General features: G+C 35.0%; 1 protein-coding gene and 1 long non-coding RNA gene across 3 annotated transcripts in view; both read right to left on the bottom strand.

Annotated features, from left to right (window-relative positions):
- Positions 1-2,189: 2,189 nt before the first annotated feature.
- LOC145539390 (uncharacterized) lies at positions 2,190-6,293 on the bottom strand. Its single transcript, XR_014077764.1, has 2 exons — positions 5,318-6,293; positions 2,190-4,850 (listed from the first exon to the last, which is right to left on the bottom strand). It is a non-coding gene; the product is annotated as an uncharacterized LOC145539390 (long non-coding RNA).
- Positions 6,294-9,107: 2,814 nt separating this feature from the next.
- The window catches only part of NAALADL2 (N-acetylated alpha-linked acidic dipeptidase like 2), a 1,599,429-nt gene continuing 1,588,859 nt past the window's right edge, over positions 9,108-19,677 (bottom strand). For both annotated transcript variants that reach the window (XM_081570964.1, XM_081570966.1), the window contains one exon: positions 9,108-9,482. In XM_081570964.1, the coding sequence (XP_081427090.1) occupies positions 9,284-9,482 (199 nt within the window). In that variant the 3' untranslated portion in view covers positions 9,108-9,283. The remainder of the gene's footprint in view (positions 9,483-19,677) is intronic.

Raw genomic sequence — 19,677 nt, 5'->3', positions numbered from 1 at the left:
GGCTATAACAAGAGCACTCTGCTCTAGCCTTAATGAGCCTGAAGGAAGGCCCAGTGAGTTAGCTATGTAGCCTGAACATATGGTGCCTTTAAGCCATCTCTGCTCTGTCAATATCCTTGTGACAAATTACACTATTGGGATTCCCTCTGAATCTAGTATTGCCAATAGTTAATCTGAAGTGTTATATTTTATTTGGCTGTGAAATTCTAGAAGAGTGATCCCGAACCTTTTTGTTACCAGGAACTGGTCTCATAGAAGACAATTTTTCCACGGACTAGAGCTGGGGTTAAGGGATGGTTCATATGATAATGCAAGCAATAGGGAGCTGCAGATGAAGCTTCACTAGCTTGCCTGCTGGTCACCTCCTTATGTGCTGCCAGGTTCCTGGCCATGGACCAGTACCGGGGTTTTGGGACCCCTGTTCTAGAAAGTAAAACTGTGTTAATCATCTTTATACCTCCAGCCCTTAATGCAGTATCTTCCCTCTAATAGGCTCTCTGTCAATGTTTGCTGAATGAGTAAATGAGTGAAATCTGCTAATCATGCAATAGAGATCCCTTAGCAATAAAGAACTGGCATTTTCTAGTGTATATTTGAGGGAACAAAACTCCTTAGCATTAGAGTTGACACAAACACTGTTACTTGATGTTAGAGCTTGGCACAGATTTTAAAGCTAGATGGCCTAAAATGAGGTCTGCATGTTTGAGAAAAGAATGGAAGGCAAAAAAGAAAAAGATGATAAAATCTTACAGTGTGTTCCTGAGCAAGGCTTATTTCTGTTTGGGTGTAATATACAATACAGATAAATACATAAAAATAAATTGCACAATTGCACTCATCTCACATGTCTAGTAAAGTAATGATCAAAATATTCCAAGCCAGGCTTCAACAATACGTGAACTGTGAACTTCCAGATGTTCAATATGGATTTAGAGAAGGCAGAGAAACCACAGATCAAATTGGCAACATCTGCTGGATCACTGAAAAAGCAAGACAGTTCCAGAAAAATATCTACTTCTGCTTTATTGACTATGCCAAACTCTTTGACTGTGCAGATCACAATAAACAGTGGAAAATTCTGAAAGAGATGGGAATACCAGACCACCTGACATGCCTCTTGAGAAACCTGTATTGCAGGTCAGGTAGCAAGTTAGAACTGGACATGGAACAACAGACTGGTTCCAAATAGAAAAAGGAGTACGTCAAGGCTGTATATCGTCACCCTGCTTATTTAACTTATATGCAGAGTACATCATAAGAAATGCCAGGCTGGATGAAGCACAAGCTGGAATCAAGATAGGCAGGAGAAATATCAATAACCTCAGATACGCAGATGATACCACCGTTATGGCAGAAAGTGAAGAAGAACTAAAGAGCCTCTTGATAAAAGTGAAAGAGGAGAGTGAAAAAGTTGGCTTAAAGCTCAACATTCAGAAAACTAAGATCATGGTCTCTGGTCCCATCGCTTCATGGCAAATAGATGGGGAAACAGTGGAAACAGTGACAGACTTTATTTCTGGGGGCTCCAAAATCACTGCAGATGGTGACTGCAGCCATGAAATTAAAAGACACTTTCTCCTTGGAAGAAATGTTATGCCCAACCTAGATAACATATTAAAAAGCAGAGACATTACTTTGTCAAACAAGGGTCCATCTAGTCAAAGCTATGTTTTTTCCAGTAGTCATGTGTGGATGTGAGAGTTGTTGGACTATAAAGAAAGCTGAGCGCCGAAGAATTGATGCTTTTGAACTGTGGTGTTGGAGAAGACTCTTCAGAGCCGCTTGGACTGCAAGGAGACCCAACCAGTCCATCCTAAAGGAAATCAGTCCTGAATATTCATTAGAAGGACTGATATTGAAGCTGAAACTTCCATACTTTGGCCACATGATGCAAAGAACTGACTCATTTGAAAAGACCCTGATGCTGGGAAAGATTGAAGGCAGGAGGAGAAGGGGATGACAGAGGATGAGATGGTTGGATGGCATCATCGACTCAATGGACATGGGTTTGGGTAGACTCTGGGAGCTGGTGATGGACAGGGAGGCCGGGCGTGCTGCAGTCAATGGGGTTGCAAAGAGTCAGACACAACTAAGCAACTGAACTCAACTAAACTGAAAGATAATTCATTAATAATACAGACTAACAACTAATTAATTTTGTATATTTATAACAAAACACAGTATAACAATGATTTTCACCTGTATTTAATATTTGTAAATGGGCATTTTAAATATTACTGTGTCACTATACATACACATTACATTTATGAATCAGAAAATCTTCCTTAAAAGATGCCTTCATTTCATAGTGTTCAACTATGTGCAAATATTTAAACAACTAAAATATAAAATATTCACCTGTATTCTTAATGGACATGATGTACCAATCCATTTTTTTTGTCACTCCAAATCACAACATACTTTTCTAAGTAAACCATATATCAAGTCACGTGAATAGTACATAAAATGTTGTAAAATAAAATCACAATTGGGTTAAATATAAAAAGCACTAGATTCTTGGTGGACATCCACATATTATAGAAATTAGGCATTCAAACCTATATAGTAATTAATAAACTAGACACATGCCTATAAATCAATCATTCAAAATCAGTCACAACAAAGACACTAATAATGAATTTCTTTACAATGAAAACATTTCCAAATCACAGATGTAATCTATTTTGAACAATATTCAACACTGTAACCTTTCAGTGCAATTTAATAATTGGGACACCCCTTGAGAGAGATTTATTTTTTAATCAAACAAATTTAAATGAAGAAATTGTGCTCCAATTTTACCCAAAGTTAATTTCTAAATTTTTATAAATCTTCTGCTTATCACCACTCTTTTAGGGCTATATTTTTTATTTATTTTTATTATTTTTTATTATACAATTAAGAAATTTTACTCATAAAATTTCATATATCTAAATATTGCTATACTGCTGACATGGCTAAAACTATTTCATGTTCCATCTTAACATTCCAAACACATATGAAGCTATCATCAATGATGTACTGATTTTTCTAGATGTCTATAAAAGCAGATTATCCTTTCAAAGTGTCTTAGAAAACTTTTTTCTTTTCTGAATACAACTGCATTTATATTCTACAAGTAGCAAGTCTGAATATGTGGGAAATATTTGTCATTAAACCTTCCTATGTGAAATGTAAATACAAAATCACCTAATCGAGTCCTATCTCAGCTTCTAAATGGAATTATGTATAACATCTTTGGAATATAATTATGTGAGCTACACTTAACCAGCTGGGCATTTTGTTTCCTGCAGACAAATTGCAATGGTGTAGTAAAATATGTTGTTTCTTATTAAACGGGTATGACAAACTTGTCTTTATAGAGCAACAGCATTTTCTCTGACTTTCAGAGTAAGGTGGTCCATTTGCAGCAGCTTGATATAAAGGTAGACAAGTCAATATTAATAAAATACTATCATATATACTGAAAGCATGATTTAACAATGGCTAACAATTTCAAAAGATAAAACACTCCAAGGAGTGTCTACCTGTGTTATTACTATGTTGAATAAATAGTCTTTGAACAAATTAGAGAGTTAAACTTACCGAGCAGGCCAGATAATTAAGTAATTACACATTTTGATTGAAAAAAAGATGTAGTTCATTAAAATAGAGACTCTAACTTCACTTCTCTAGCTAAGCTTCTGTTCAATGCCAAGTTTATACTTTAATTAGAACAAAGGACCAACATTAACTTCAATACAACATAATAATTCATAATAATGATTGTGTATTAATCTCTTGAGCTTGCTGGAATATAGCACATGACATATGGCATGGTACAGGCACCTGTGTGATCCTTTTGGGACTGAGGTGGTACATATTAATTAGCCCCTGGAAAATAAAATCTGCTTTCTTCTGAGAAAAGCTACTTCAGTGCTTATTGGCTTAAGACATCAAAGGGATTCGAAAGAATGTTGTTAGGCTCTGCCTACACTTGTTAGAGCTTTGTCTAGATGTAGGCTCTGAATCAACTGCAATTAGCTGAGTTAATTCTTGACAGAGCCTGCTTAAGAAATTAAAGTAGTCACACATTTCTTTGGCCTTGATGATTGTATTTTGTCTAAAAAAAATCAAAATTGCCATTTTGGTTTGTGCCATTCCAACACACAAAACTGCATAACTATTTTAATTCAAATACAAAATAATCTAACCAGAACATATTAAAATTTGAAGTAGCTTTTTCTTGAATGCTACCTGAAAGTGCCTCAGTTTAATCTTTGCCTTGTAAATTCAGATACCATCTGAGTTTGAGATTCTAAATGTCTTTAAGAAATATGCCATCTCACAATCAGCCAGCTCTGAAGAATCGTGATGGTCCCAGGAATGCTCAAGGCACTTCAGTGTACATCTTTGAAGGATAATGGAAAGGTATTAAGGAAATAAAATTGCGGCTGATTAACAGACAAATGTACATTGAAAAGGCTAGATACTAAAATTACTTTCTCATAGTTAAAAAAAAAAAAAAAAAGCCTAATCTCATTGCTGGAGTATATCTAAAAAGGGAAAACAGAACTGAATGAACATTGTGGTGACCAAAGTAGGCTACGTTTAAAAATTTTCTTTTGTAACTCCTCTTTTAAATTTACCTCACTTGAAATTCTAAACTGCATAAAATAAACCCACTTAACTGAAAAGTATTTATACTGATGGGGTGCTTAAAACTCTTGGAAGTTTAAGTTCTTTCTAAATACCAATTCTAATGAGTCTTTTTTAAGCTAGCCATATAAACTCATGCAAGAAATACAAATTTACTAGTGCACCTAGGCAGACTATTTCTTTGCTCAAATATCACATATCTATTGTTTCTCCTGTGTTGCATCCATGCTCCTGTAATGGAGCTATTAGGTTGCTTATCTACCTTTTGGAATGTATAGACCCATTTGCCTTCCACTCAACACATGGGTTGGCAGTTAAAAAATATAATTCTATGGAGGGAACTTGTAATTAAGGCACATTTAAATGGTCCTTTAAACCAATGAGATGACAATGCAATATCCTCAGAAAAAGTTTAGTTTTTGGAGTAATTAATCACAGATACCGCAGAATGTCTCATGAGAACACTTTTGGCTAGGTCTACCAATTACGAAAATAGTTTTTCATTTGAGGCAAAGATGCTGATTCATCACTGGACAGATGGTAACAAATCATTTTATTTTCGTAACACCTATCTTTGCAATGGAGAAACCTATTGCATGCTATACATTTATGTAATTTAAAAAGTCAATTAGTTACTCTGAGTTTTAAGTATGATATAAAAGGTTGTAAGTCCCAGCACTTGGTCTTCCCCCTCCCCCAATGAAGGTATATAGACATTTTGAGGAGGAAATTATAAGACATGTAGCTTCTGGTCTGTTATAATTTTTCATCTAGTTGTCATGATATTCTACAATGGTAGACTTAATTTTTGTGCTTTTATTTACCCACTTATTTTTGTGCTATTTACTTATCTTCTAATTTACCTACATATGTCCACCATTGTTAGGGTGGGCTACCATCATGAGGAATAATGTTGTGGTTTCTTCAGACCCCTTAGTTCAACCAATGAAGTGGCAGATGACATAGTCTGATCAGTTGTACAGTAATACATTAAAAATTTCAATAATGTCACTTTCTGTAACTGATTCTTAACTTTCTGTGGCACCCAGCATGAAGAACACAGGACCCCAGGGGGCCCAGCAGGGATACATACGTCAATCATCTTTATTAGCTATGGAACTTTGGGCAGTCACTCAACTAAATTTCCTCATCTTTTAAAATAAGTTGGCATAAGGAGTCAATTAGAAAAAACAAACAAACAAATACATTAAACTGAGAAACGTGCCTGACTTGTAGCAGGCACAGACTTAGCTGCATCTGGGCCCTTTTTTGAGAAATACAATGGTTACTCACTCTTTCTTTAAAATGCCATTATTAGCAAAGCTAGAGGTATCTCCTCTTATTGTGACCCTTCAATTTCTTTAGTTTGTTGCCACATGATGTTTTCTCAGCACCCAGGATTAATGTAGATGAGAAATCATTAAGCATAAGGATAATTTGGGAAATCTTGCTAAAAATATAGATCCTAGGCTCCCTTCCCTAAAAAACAACATTTTGAGAAATACAGATTTAAACAGCCAATTTAATATAGGGGAACATGCTCTCTTATAAAAAATATTTTGCTTAATACCCTCCTTCCTGAGCACTGGTATCATGTAGAGACTCTCTCTACCTCCCCACAAGTACACAGGCTTGTGCCCTTTGCATGAACTCCCTGGGAGAGTTTTACTTGTTAGGTATATTAGTCCCTAATTGAAAAAGCAGTGCTTCCAGCCCATCCAGCATCTGATATAATGACTAGTTACCTAGAATCTACTGGAAAAGATCATTTAGAACTCTATGAGAAAACAAACAAGCTTAAATTTTAGCAGCCCTTCTGCTACTAACTAAAACTGTGACTCTACCTCAGTTCCTTGACCACTTTGTCTGCAGTTACTGTATCTGATGGGGATGCTGTTGCTTTCCCTGACTGAAGGTAATGTTCTCAGATTTGAGTCAGAATGTCTTAGGTTTTCTTTTGACTCTGGAATCTGTACTTTTTTACAAGGAGCGGTATTCCAGGTGCACCCTGCCTGAACCCAAATTGCAGTGGTCCACATGCGCCATCTTTTCTTAGGGGACTAATCATTTATGATTCATTATGGACTGGCACAATGCTCTGTATGAAGGATGGTGAGAAGTACCAGGCACCCAGATATTTCAGCAATGATTTAACCTAACTACCAATTCATTGAAAATGCTTGTTAATAACTTGCATAGGATTTTATTTACTTGGATCTATTAGGGAAAAATTTAATGATATAAATTTTATAGGAACACTGAGGTAATCAGACTATAGCAGTAATGTTCCTAGTTAAGAGGTTCGTTTCAGTCAAAGATGAACAGCATTTATACAATTGGTGGATGTCTGTTTCAATTATAATTCAGTTTCTTCACATCATCTTTTAAATAGGCGAATAAAAACATGTTAGTCCATAGTTAATTTCAGTTTCTGAGTATCAAATATCATATGATTTATAAATAAAAAGTACAAAATATTGAGACATTGATCTGTGCAGTGTGGGTTAGCTAAATACTCAATCTTTCAACAAAAATGTGCAAACACAAACATTCATTTTCTCAGCACTCTAAAGGAGTGAATTTACTTAGGATTTTGTTCTAAAATGATAAACTACCAAATCGATAATTATTTGTCTTTGTCTGTTTTAAATCCAGCTCCAAAGGAAGAATTAAAATGAACACACTGAAACTTGATTCACTATTTCTGACCCTTTGGTATAAGGATTCTATTATTTGACCTGACACACATCTGTATGTGCATTCCTCCTGCCTCTTTTCTCCTCTTTTCTGTGCAATGAGAGAGGGCACTGGCACCAAGGAATGTGGGAGTTTGGTTCTTTAGCTCTTCCTGTAGCCACTTCTCAACATGGCAAATACTTTCAGACAAACACGTGCATTGGTTAGAAATATATGTTGTAAGGCAGTTTCCTTTCTTATGTAAAATATGTGCACACAAGCAATTCATTGAAAACGAGTTTCTGCTTGAATTATCTAGCTAATTGCTTCAATTCTCTTCTTTGCCTTGAGCGTATAAACATTACTTATAATAAGAACAGCTGACCCTTATAAATCAGTTAATCAATGCTGACTACTTCTTTCCCTTTAACTTCAGTTTTCCTTTAAACTAAGATTAGGTGTATGTTCATTCATACACAGCAAAGATTTAGACCTATAGGCACTATTTGTGAAGTGGCTCTGGAGGTGTGTGATAGGAACATGTGTTTGAATGTTGTGTTAGAGAAAAATAATCCATATGAAATATTCTGAAGATATGTTTCCTAAGAGGAATTGCTTTATCCAATACCAAATCAATTTCTAAAGGTAAGCTCAGAGTTTAAACACTTAATGGAATTCTGTGGTTTGGGGGAGTAGTGGATACTGAGGCCATTCAAAGGCTTCAGGAGAGAAGCTTTTCAACATGAGAGAAGAACTGAAGCATGGGAAAGATACACTCTTGAAGTAATACAGTATTTTCTGCCTAAAAGTAGAAGCATGAATATGTTATGTGTTGTCACCTCAATCACAAGTAAGAGTAGAGAAGGGAGAAAAAAAAGTTTTTTCATAGAATTAAGGAGCTTTTTTGTTGATCAAAACAACTATTTCATTCATCGTAAGTCCTTTTTGTTAGTGGCAGAAATAGCAATTTGATACTTTTTAAGCTGTTTTGGGTTTTCAAAGAGAAACTTTGCTACTTTCCTGTGGAAATTATATGGTATTCTGAGAAAACTGCCTTTCAGCAAGAAGTTTCAGAAAAAATACATGAATGTGGAGCAAAGTGAGATGCTTTCGTTTTAGAGTAGCTCTATTTCAGTGCTTCCAACAGAAACAACACAAGAAGAAGTACATATTTTCTCCCTCATAAGACATATATCACTCCTGAAATTTTTACAAAATCAACTGAGACAAATTAGGGGTTTCAAAGCTAGTCACCTTATAAGTGGTTAGGAAAAAATTTACATTTAAATTGCTCTGTGCAGCTACCTTGTGATTTTCCCCTGGAATGTTTATGGCTCTTTTTTTTTTTTTAATTAATACTTAAAAAAAATACATTTTCATAACCAGTGTATTACTACATCTAGTTGTGTTATAAACAGGCACTTCATTTCATAAAATAGACACATTCAAAGTGGTTTTCATCAACCAATCACTCAGAATACTTGTTGTTCATATTGAATATTTGATAGTAAAAGTTAATCTGAAACCATATCAACTGTCCATTTCTATTACATAAGCTAGGTCATTAAAGCTATAACATAGGGAATCATTTCTATTCCTACATGTTTTATCCATAGGAACAAATATTGTAAGAACTTCTTGGAAATTTTTTTCCCCAAATATTTAATATATATATATGTATTTATATATATATATATAAAAATACAGCAGATTTCTTTTTAATAGATAAGTCTTAAGCATTATTTTCAATAACTTGCTTTTACATAATCAGAAATCTAGATATAAGAAAAATATTAAATGTGCAAAATGCTCTTTTTACACGTACATTAAAAAATACAAAGAAGAATAGCTTTATACTTATATAAAAAGCCATTGAGGGGGAAAAGTCTTCCATGTCAGAAAATCTGGTGAGATTAGAGCTTTTGCTTGAGGAATTGTAAACAAACTTTTTAAAATGCTGAGAGTTTTCTCAGTTCTTTCCAACTAAGACACTCTCAAACACATCAAGTCCCGCTTTGAAGTAAACCTGAGCTGCATTAATGCTGTTCAACACCTCTGACAGGGCTTCTTGAAGAGTCTCATTTGATGCAAGTGACTTGCAGTGCTCCCAAGCCTCCAGGAGTATTGAAAACTGGCTTGTCTTTCCATCAAGGTGGTACAGGATATTTCTGAAAAAAAAAAAAAAAAAAGAAAAAACAGAATGAGTAAATGTTTTAGGCACCATGCTATTTTTGTATCAAACATTGTAAAAAATATTTTCAAGAAACAGTGATGTTTTAAATAAATGAAATAATTATAAGAATACAATATCATCATTTTGAGGCCACTATTGAATGAATGGATTTAGACATCGATCATCAAAAGTTCCCTCTAGTGATGAGAGATATAGAACTAGACAGTATGTACCTCCTGATGGAAGTACACAATACTATCAATGAAATAAACTGTTTTTGCTAAAAAAGAAAAACAAACAAAAACACTGAATTTGATGAAGCTTCTAAATCTAATTGCTCATAAACACAAGGGACAGAAAATATAAAAATAATACTGCAGTGTGTCATCAGCAAATGCTGTGAGAAATTCTATAGGACAAATGGCCCAGTTTATTCAATGACCAAATTATAACAAGAAATGGGTGACAGAGGAACTGCTAGACCAGGGTTTCTAAGCCTTTCACTATTGACATTTGTTGGGAGCGGGGGCTGAGGTAGATAATTCTTTATTGTGGCAGTGGTCCTGTGCATTGAAGGATATTTAGCAGTATCCCTGACCTCTACCCAGTGGATACCAATAACACCCCTCCTGTAGTAGTTCCAGTTAGTTTGAACTACTATACCAGAATACCATCGGCTGGGTGGCTTAAACAATAAGCATTTATTTTTTCACAGTTCTTAAAGCTAACCCTAAGATCAATGTGCCAGTATAAACAGATTGTTGGTGAGGGGCCTCTTCCTAGTTATATTCTTCCATGGCATATTGCATGCATGCAGAGGGATCCCATGTCTTCTCTTCTTTTTGTAAGGGCTTTAATCTCATAATGAGGGCCCCACCTGTATAACTGAACCTAAGCTGAATTACTCTCTAAAGGCCCATCTCCAAAATATAGTACCATTGAGGTTAGGATATTAATGCATGTCTTTATATTGGGAGAACACAAACATTCAGTTCATAGCTGTTGTACAAACCAAAAATGTCTCCAGACTGCCAAAACTGTCCCTTACAAGGCAAAATTGCCCCCAGTTGAAAGCTGCTGCTTTAGATTAAAAGAAACATCAACCTATGTAGTAAAGTACAGATTTTCTAGGTCTTTATTCAAACAAACAATTTTAAAAATGAGAAGTAGTATTAAATTCAATACTAATTAAGGATTGTTAATATTAAGAAACAATATTTTAGGTATGATAACGGTATTATCAGTATATTTTCAAAGTGTTCTTAACTTCTAGAAATACATACAGTAATATTCGTGAATGAAAAGTTACTATATTTAAAATTTGCTTCTAAATATTTGGAAGGAAAAAAGGAGAGTGGAGCTATGGACATCACAGGTAGAATAAGATTGACCATTAGCTAATAATTGTTGAAATGGGTAATGTATTCATTATCCTGTTCTCTCTCTTTGTATGTGTTTGACATTTAGACTATCTTCTCATAAGTGTAGAGTATGTAATATGATGGTGCTTTGAAATTTATCCAAATATCTGAGAAAGAGGTATTTGGCCTTGGGCAAGTCTAAAGAGATTACTTTTATTAGTTGATAAGTAGAAAGAGATGCATTTTGGTAGAAAGGAATGGATTACTGCATCATTTAACTTATTTCCAACCCAAACTATCTAAGCTAGCTGAAATTTCATGCTCTAATAAGAGAGGCAAATAAATAAATAATTAAAATAAGGTCATTAATTGTCATGCTAGAAATGTAAAGTCTGGTGATAACAGATGAAGGTTTGCTACTGGCAAAGTCTGTCATGGAGAATATTTCATCTTGAAGGATGATGGGAACTACCAGCTATAAGGGCCAAAGAAAGGAAACAAGCTAGAAAGTGGATACAACACCCTATGCAGGAGGAATAATCATATGAGAGGTATGGATTTATAAAACAGCTTACCATTCTTAGTAGATCAGTGCCAGTGCTTCTGTATGATCAGAGCGCAAGGCCAGAGTGGTCAGCTATAGAAGAGTTGGGAGAACAAGCCATGGCCACATCATACCAGGCCTTCCGTATCAAGCTAAGGAGGTTATACTTTTTCTTATGGGCAGTAGGAAACTAATGAAAGTTTTTAAGCAAGCAAGAAAGATTATTTGACTTTATTTTGGTATAGTTACTTTGGTTGTAATACAAAACCTAAAGAACCACATACTCCAGATGAGAAGTGAACAAAGATGTCAGTGACGCTAGTGGTAAAGAATCCACATGCCAATGAAGGAGACACAAGGGATGCAGGTTCAATCCCTGGGTCAGAAAGATCCCCTGGAGAAGGAAATGGTAACCCACTCCAGTATTCTTGCCTAAGAAATTCCATGGTCAGAGAAGCCTGGTGGACTACTGTCCATGGGGTCGCAAAGAGTTAGACATGATTGATCAAATTGAGCAAGGATGCATAGTTAAGTTTGAGAAGATTAATGGCAAGGGCCACAGCATAAGATTTAGTTAATTTATACTTATCCCTAGTACTGACCTAGTGGAGAAGAGATAGGCTACCCACTCCAGTATTTTGGGGTGTCCCTTGTGGTTCAGCAGGTAAAGAATCCTCCTGCAATGTAGGAGACCTGGGTTCAATCCCTAGGTTGGGAAGATCCCCTGGAGAAGGGAAAGGTTACCCACTCCAGTATTCTGGCCTGGAGAACTCCATGGACTGTATAGTCCATGGAACCACAAAGAGTCGGACATGACTGAGCGACTTTCACTCACTAGTACTGACCTCAGTTTTAAATAGAATTCTGGATCATTGTTTCCTAGCTGATCAAGAATCCATTACTTGAGCCTCTCCTGAACTTTGTAAGCTCAATAATTAAGCCTGTAATGTCAGTGTAAACTATATCAATTAGGTTATTTTGCATTCTCCTGTACTCTGGTGGTGAATGGACATTGAAATCTGCTTAATCACTCATGACAGAACCCTGCAAGCTATCTTTTTTCCTTAAGTATCCAACTGGTCTCTGAAGATACTCACTCTTCCATCTTTTTCATGTCTTTTTGTCTCTGTTATTGGGCCCTGATCCGAATATTTTCAAGGGTAGATTATGATATCACTGCTTTACATGTTTGAGTTGAGAAATAAGTTACTTTATCAAGTCTACATATGTTACTTTATCAAGACCAATCTAGACAGCATATTAAAAAACAGAGACATTACTTTGCCAGCAAATGTCTATCTAGTCAAAGCTATGGTTTTTCCAGTGGTCATGTACGGGAGAGTTGGACTATAATGAAAGCCGAGCACTGAAGAATTGATGCTTTTGAACTGTGGTGTTGGAGAAGACTCTTGAGAGTCCCTTGGACTGAAAGGAGATTCAACCAGTCCATCCTAAAGGAAATCAGTCCTGAATATTCATTGGAAGGACTGATGCTGAAGCTGAAACTCCAATACTTTTGCCACCTGATGTGAAGAGTTGACTCTTTCACTCTTCTCTTTCACCCTCGTCAAGAGGCTCTTTAGTTCCTCTTCACTTTCTGCCATTAGAGTGGTATCATCCACATTTCAGAGGTATGCAGATGATACCACTTTGTATTACGGAAATTTGTAGTCATAAAACTTTGTATTAAGGAACATATATTCTCTCTAGATATGGTAGGGGAAAAAAAATCTTCCAAATGGAGAGGCATGTTGGTCACAAGCAATACTTTAGCTATGAGCTATACCCTGAGAAAAATGTGGACTCAGTTTACAAGGAGAATATTCCTTGGAATAGAGATTTCCCTCTTGCTATTTCCAAAACCTTCATAAAATTAAAGAACTTTTCAGAGGAAGCCACTGTGCTGTGTTAAAATAATCATGTAGGCATATGTATATACATACATATGTATACATGTGTTTTATGTGTAAAAGTTTTTACTATATAAAACTGACAAAATAGTGAAAATTAGCAAAACACCTAATGGAAGTTTCTCTAATATTAGTTTTATATTATTAAATTGGTGGGGGGGGTGGCAAAAAAACCCCTCTAATACAGAGGAACCTTGATACAACCATAGAATTTTCCCAGGTGAAGATTAAACTGCTTCAGATAGTCATATGTATTCTCCTACATGACAGAGGCTATACACAAGTCATATTTTCATGTTAACATAATCCTTAATTGCCATAAAAAAAAGAAGTGGGTTTTAGTGTCAGGATACCTATCAAACATTTTTAAATTCACAGTAAACCATTTAGATAGATTGGTAGATAAAAATTGGTTTAGTATTTTGAGAATAAAAATAGTTTAAAATGTATTTTAATTAATCATTTTAAAAAGTTTTCATTGTAGACAACTTATACTGCTTTACTACTAAGGATTACTAAATTAGTATAAGAAAATTATTTTATCATCTCATTAATATTCATAGTTTTGAATTCTCTTCCTCTGCTTTATTAGTTTCATGTTTAATTATAAATCATTTAATGGCAAATATATTTCCAGAATTTAAGAGTGCAAAAATATTTTCAAAATCTGTACCAAATACTTCCATTCCTTGAGGGTATACTATTCAGTATGCTGACAAAGATATTGTAATCATTGTTATTCAGAGCTGCCCTTTAAATGAGTTGTACCATTGCAATTAATACATTATGGGAAATATGTTTAATGATTTGGGGGCTGTTATAGTGACTATTCCACATATTCAAAGCCCACTAGCATGAAATATATTCCTAAATACACATTCTATGGTTATTAAATGTTAAATGTTATTAATATTCAGTTTAATGATAAGATGTTAATAAAACATGCTCATAAAGGTTATAGGATTAATCCTTCAATGACAGTTCTTTTAAGCATGAGAACAATCTCTAATATATTTACATAAAACTTCAGCCATAACTAGTATAAAATATTGAGAAGAGAGATAATGTGGAAGAATAAAAATACATCCTAGAAAAGATGTTTAGGTCTAAGCATAACACATACAATCACTGTGTTTTTGTAAAAAACTGGAAAGCAATACATATAATCCTCAAAGACCAGTGCAATGGTATCTGCAATGTGCCAACATTTGCTTTTTTCTAACTCATAAGCAACTCAGTAATACTTTTATAATGACTGTAAACAAGCCATGTGCATAGAAATGGGTCCTTTTTGGTTTGTGAAATTCTACAAGGAGTTAAACACACTTTCCATGTAGCAACATGATTCAAGTAGTAGGCTGTGGCAAGCTATTATGTAAGATAAACACTCATATCCATTTCAACCCAAATTGGATACAAACCAGCTTAAAACTACAGATGCTTAGATTCTGGTTGAAGATAAGTGACTAGTATTCTTTCATCATAGTTTCAGAGAGAAACTTCATTTGGGGTAGCTGCTAACTTAAGGCAATTGATCTTTATTATAGTAGAATTTATTTATTTTTTACCTTGATAGATTGTTTTTACCTTAAAAACGAGGAAAACAAAAATACCTTCTTTAAGCTTTCATGAGAAGGATAATTTCTCCTATTGATTTTCAGAAGCAGCTTATCTTTTTACTATTTCTCTTTTGCATACTAAAAACCATTTAGCTTCCTGCTAACAGAAAATAAAGTTCAGTATTTGTAGACCTTTCCCCAAAAAGTATCATCATATACATTTTAGTTGTATTATTTGAATGGAAGACAAAAAAACACAAAACCCAGCCACATATGTATCTATATACTTCTTAGTTCTGAGAAATTTCTTACATACATTCATTCATTAAGTACCCCTGGGGAGCAAAACTGCTACTGTACCATGTTTTTAGTATGCAAATTATTCTTGCCTTTGAAAATATTTCAATTAGATCAGTGTTTGTTATGGAAGCTTCTAAGCCAAAAGGTCTTTATATTCTCATGTTATATGACCAAAATTGAAACTCAGTTAAATGGAGTTAAAAGACGTCAACAATATGCATCAGAATATTCAAATACGTTTCTCCTTCTCATGTATAGAGTCATATTTTTCAGATTAGGAAAGACTTGGAGTTAACCAATAGCCAGTTGAAAGGCACATGTCTTGTAGGAAAATAGAGTGGAAAGAAAGTGAGCAAATACCCTTGAAGAGTTTCAATGTCAAAAGTCTGTTCTTTACAACCACAAGGAATTACATGCCTTATTGAACCATTCCTGCTCTTACACCTACTTTAGTTCAATTCAGAAGTTTCCTGGCAGAAAGAATAGACTGTGTTATTAATTCAATAAATCACCATCCTATTTGCATACACATAACATGCATTTCAGCATGGCATGTAGAGACATCAGACCTAATTAAAATATTACTTAATTGAAATCATTTTAGTAGTTATCATGTTTAAAATAACATTAATTCCACCCTCATGCCTATCTTCTCTCATCTGTAACAATTTGGATCTTATAAATGTAATTCACACAGTCATCCTGACCCACACACAACACAAAGAGACTACTAAAAGGAAAGTGTAATACATTATTGATGACACTAATGAAATTACAACACACATCACTCATTTTAATGGGTCTGTTTCAATGACACATCACGGTGACCAGGAAAGAGCAGTGCCAAACTCGGAAACCTAATTAATAACTCCTGGCAGCATCAGTGAAGGAGATGAAGCATCTTTACTCAACTGACAAATCTTTTCCACTCAGCTAAAGCAAAGGAAAACTGAAGAAAATGAATTTTGAAACAAAGGCATCTAAAATCTTCATGAGTCATTTCCTTGTGTGTGAATTAGCAAATTAATGATGGAAATGATGACTCTCTTTCAAATGTTCCTTTTATATTCGTAAATGCGCAAAGGATGCCACCCGTTCTAAATGTGAATTAATATTCATTAGACCCCATGTAGAAAAAGTCCTAAATGAAATCACACTAAACAATAAGCCATGTCTTTTAAAATTGACTGGGTATGCATGTGCAATGCAGAAAGAAAAGGTCAGTTCAGTACCTCACAACTGTTGCTCACTCTTTTGAGGAATTATACCAGTTGTACTTCATAGTTAACGGTGGATTACTGTATTTATATCAACATGAGAAAATATTATGTGACTTGGATACTCTACCCATGAGAAGTCACAGCATACCTGGCTATACAATTTATAGTACAAATGTCCATTCAGCTAAATTTCAATATGGTCTATACTAGAAAAAGCACCAATGAGAATTAAGACCCTTATTGATACTGTCAAGCCATAAATTCACTTTGCAGACAACTGAGGCAGAAACACATGTGTGGTAGATTGTTTGTTTTCAAAAATGGCTATAGTTATTCTCCCTGTATGCAGTCTGCTTCAAAATATGTCTGCAGTTCTTTCCAACAGGAGGTGGGGTCTACAATCAAAAAATGGGCCAAAGAACTAAACAAACATTTCTCCAAAGAAGACATACAGATGGCTAACAAACACATGAAAAAATGCTCAACATCACTCATTATCAGAGAAATGCAAATCAAAATCACAATGAGGTACCATCTCATGCCAATCAGAATGGCTGCTATCAAGAAGTCTACAAAAAATAAATGCTAGAGAGGGTGTGGAAAAAAGGGAACCCTCTTACACTGTTGGTGGAATGCAAACTAGTATAGCTACTATGGACAACAGTGTGGAGATTCCTTAAAAAACTGGAAATAGAACTGCCATATGACCCAGCAATCCCACTGCTGGGCATACACACCAAGGAAACCAGAATTGAAAGAGACACATGTACCCCAATGTTCATTGCAGGACCGTTTACAATAGCTAGGACATGGAAGCAACCTAGATGTCAATCAGCAGATAAATGGATAAGAAAGCTGTGGTACATATACATGATGGAGTATTACACAGCTATTAAAAAGAATGCATTTGAATCAGTTCTAATGAGGTGAATGAAACTGGAGCCTATACTACAGAGTGAACTAAGTCAGAAAGAAAAACACCAATACAGTGTATTAACGCATGTATATGGAATTTAGAAAGATGATAACAATGATCCTATATGTGAGACAGCAAAAGAGATACAGAGATAAAGAACAGACTTTTGGACTCTGTGGGAGAAGGCGAGGGTGGGATGATTTGAGAGAATAGCATTGAAACACGTGTATTACCATATGTGAAATAGATTGCTAGTCCAGGTTTGATGCATGAGACAGGGTGCTCAGGGCTGGTGCACTGGGATAACCTCAGGGATGGGATGGGGAGGGAGGCAGGAGGGGGGTTCAGGATGGGGGACACATGTACACCCATGGCTGATTCATGTCAATGTATGGCAAAAACCACTACAAATTGTAATTATTCTCCAATCAAATGTATCCTAAATAATCTTATTGATTATATAGCTATTAAAAATAGACCATATATTCCTTAATAACTATAGATCCAATTTTATTTAACTGAAAGGATTTAGATAATTCATTCAGTTGACATTTGAAATAAGACTGTATTAAGGTAAAAAATGCATTATTCCTCTTGAATAGAAAGTACATTATTCAGTATGATTTGAAAACTTAAAAATCAATAGAACATTAAAATGTTTCCTAAATTTTAGCTAGAAGAAAAAGTAACAACCAAAGAGACTAACTGATCTACTGAAGCTCTGACTGTTGATTACAGAAGTTAACGGTATTTAAAATGTACTAATGTAAAATTAGTCATAAACACTTGAAAGATCACCTTTCACATTTTATAGAATTGTTATACATGTTATTAAACATTCACTTTGAAAGTATAACAAAGAATAATATTTTAAAGGAACTCTATTCCTTAGCTGTGTAAATTTGCTCACAATTTATTTTTGTATTATTATCTATATTATTGCTAGCCTAAGGAAATAGGAATGCTGTGTTTCTACCAGTAAACAAATGGATCCCTATACACTTTGTTATGAAAACATTTAAAAAATAAAATGATCTTATTTTGAAATACTATTACATTTTTCAAAATATAAGTACCAGATAGGCAAATTCCTATTTTTTATGTTGAAATTGATCATTAAAAAATTTTAGATTGTGAGTAAATAGTAGAAATGTCAGTTCTTTGCTTTGAGAATGCAAAAAGAATATGCATTCACCTGTGCTCTCAGCCATGGGTGTCAGAGGGTTGAAGAGGGTCCCCAGGTACCTAACTCAAAAAAGGTGTACATTTGGTTATACCAGTCAAAGTTACTTATATCTAATTTGAGAAAAAACATACATTTTTTTATAGTGGGTACATACATAAAATACTACTACATAAATGTACTACTACATGGAAAAGAAATGCAAAAAAGCAAAATGGCTGTCTGAGGAGGCTTTACAAATAGCTATGAAAAGAAGAGAAGTGAAAAGCAAAGGAGAAAAGGAAAGATATTCCCATCTGAATGCAGAGTTCCAAAGAATAGCGAGGAGAGATAAGAAAGCATTCCTCAACGAACAATGCAAAGAAATAGAGGAAAACAAAAGAATAGGAAAACTAGAGAACTCTTCAAGAAAATTAGAGTTACCAGGGAACATTTCATGCAAAGATGGGCTTGATAAAGGACAGAAATGGTATGGACCTAACAGAAGCAGAAGATATTAAGAAGAGGTGGCAAGAATACACAGAAGAACTGTACAAAAAGATCTTCATGACCCAGATAATCACGATGGTGTGATCACTCACCTAGAGCCAGACATCCTGGAATGTGAAGTCAAATGGGCCTTAGGAAGCATCACTATGAACAAAGCTAGTGGAGGTGATGGAATTCCAGTTGAGCTATTTCAAATCCTCAAAGGTGATGCTGTGAAAGTGCTGCACTCAATATGCCAGCAAATTTGGAAAACTCAGCAGTGGCCACAGGACTGGAAAAGGTCAGTTTTCGTTCCAATCCCAAAGAAAGGCAATGCCAAAGAATGCTCAAAGTACCGCACAATTGCACTCATCTCACATGCTAGTAAAGTAATGCTCAAAATTCTCCAAGCCAGGCTTCAGCAATACGTGAAATGTGAACTTCCAGATGTACAAGCTGGTTTAGAAAAGGCAGAGGAACCAGAGATCAAATTGCCAATATCCGCTGGATCACCAAAAAAGCAAGAGAATTCCAGAAAAAAAAACTATTTCTGCTTTATTGGCTATGTCAAAGCCTTTGACTATGTGGATCACAATAAACTGTGGAAAATTCTGAAAGAGATGGGAATACCAGACCACCTGACCTGCCTCTTGAGAAACTTGTATGCAGGTCAGGAAGCAACAGTTAGAACTGGACATGGAACAACAGACTGGTTCCAAATAGGAAAAG

This window comes from Giraffa tippelskirchi, chromosome 2, assembly GCF_054371585.1.
Source record: "Giraffa tippelskirchi isolate mGirTip1 chromosome 2, T2T-mGirTip1v1.2.pri, whole genome shotgun sequence".
NCBI classification, from domain to species: domain Eukaryota; kingdom Metazoa; phylum Chordata; class Mammalia; order Artiodactyla; family Giraffidae; genus Giraffa; species Giraffa tippelskirchi.
Note: the sequence above shows the minus strand (reverse complement) of the source record. Positions and strands in the feature narration are given on the sequence as shown.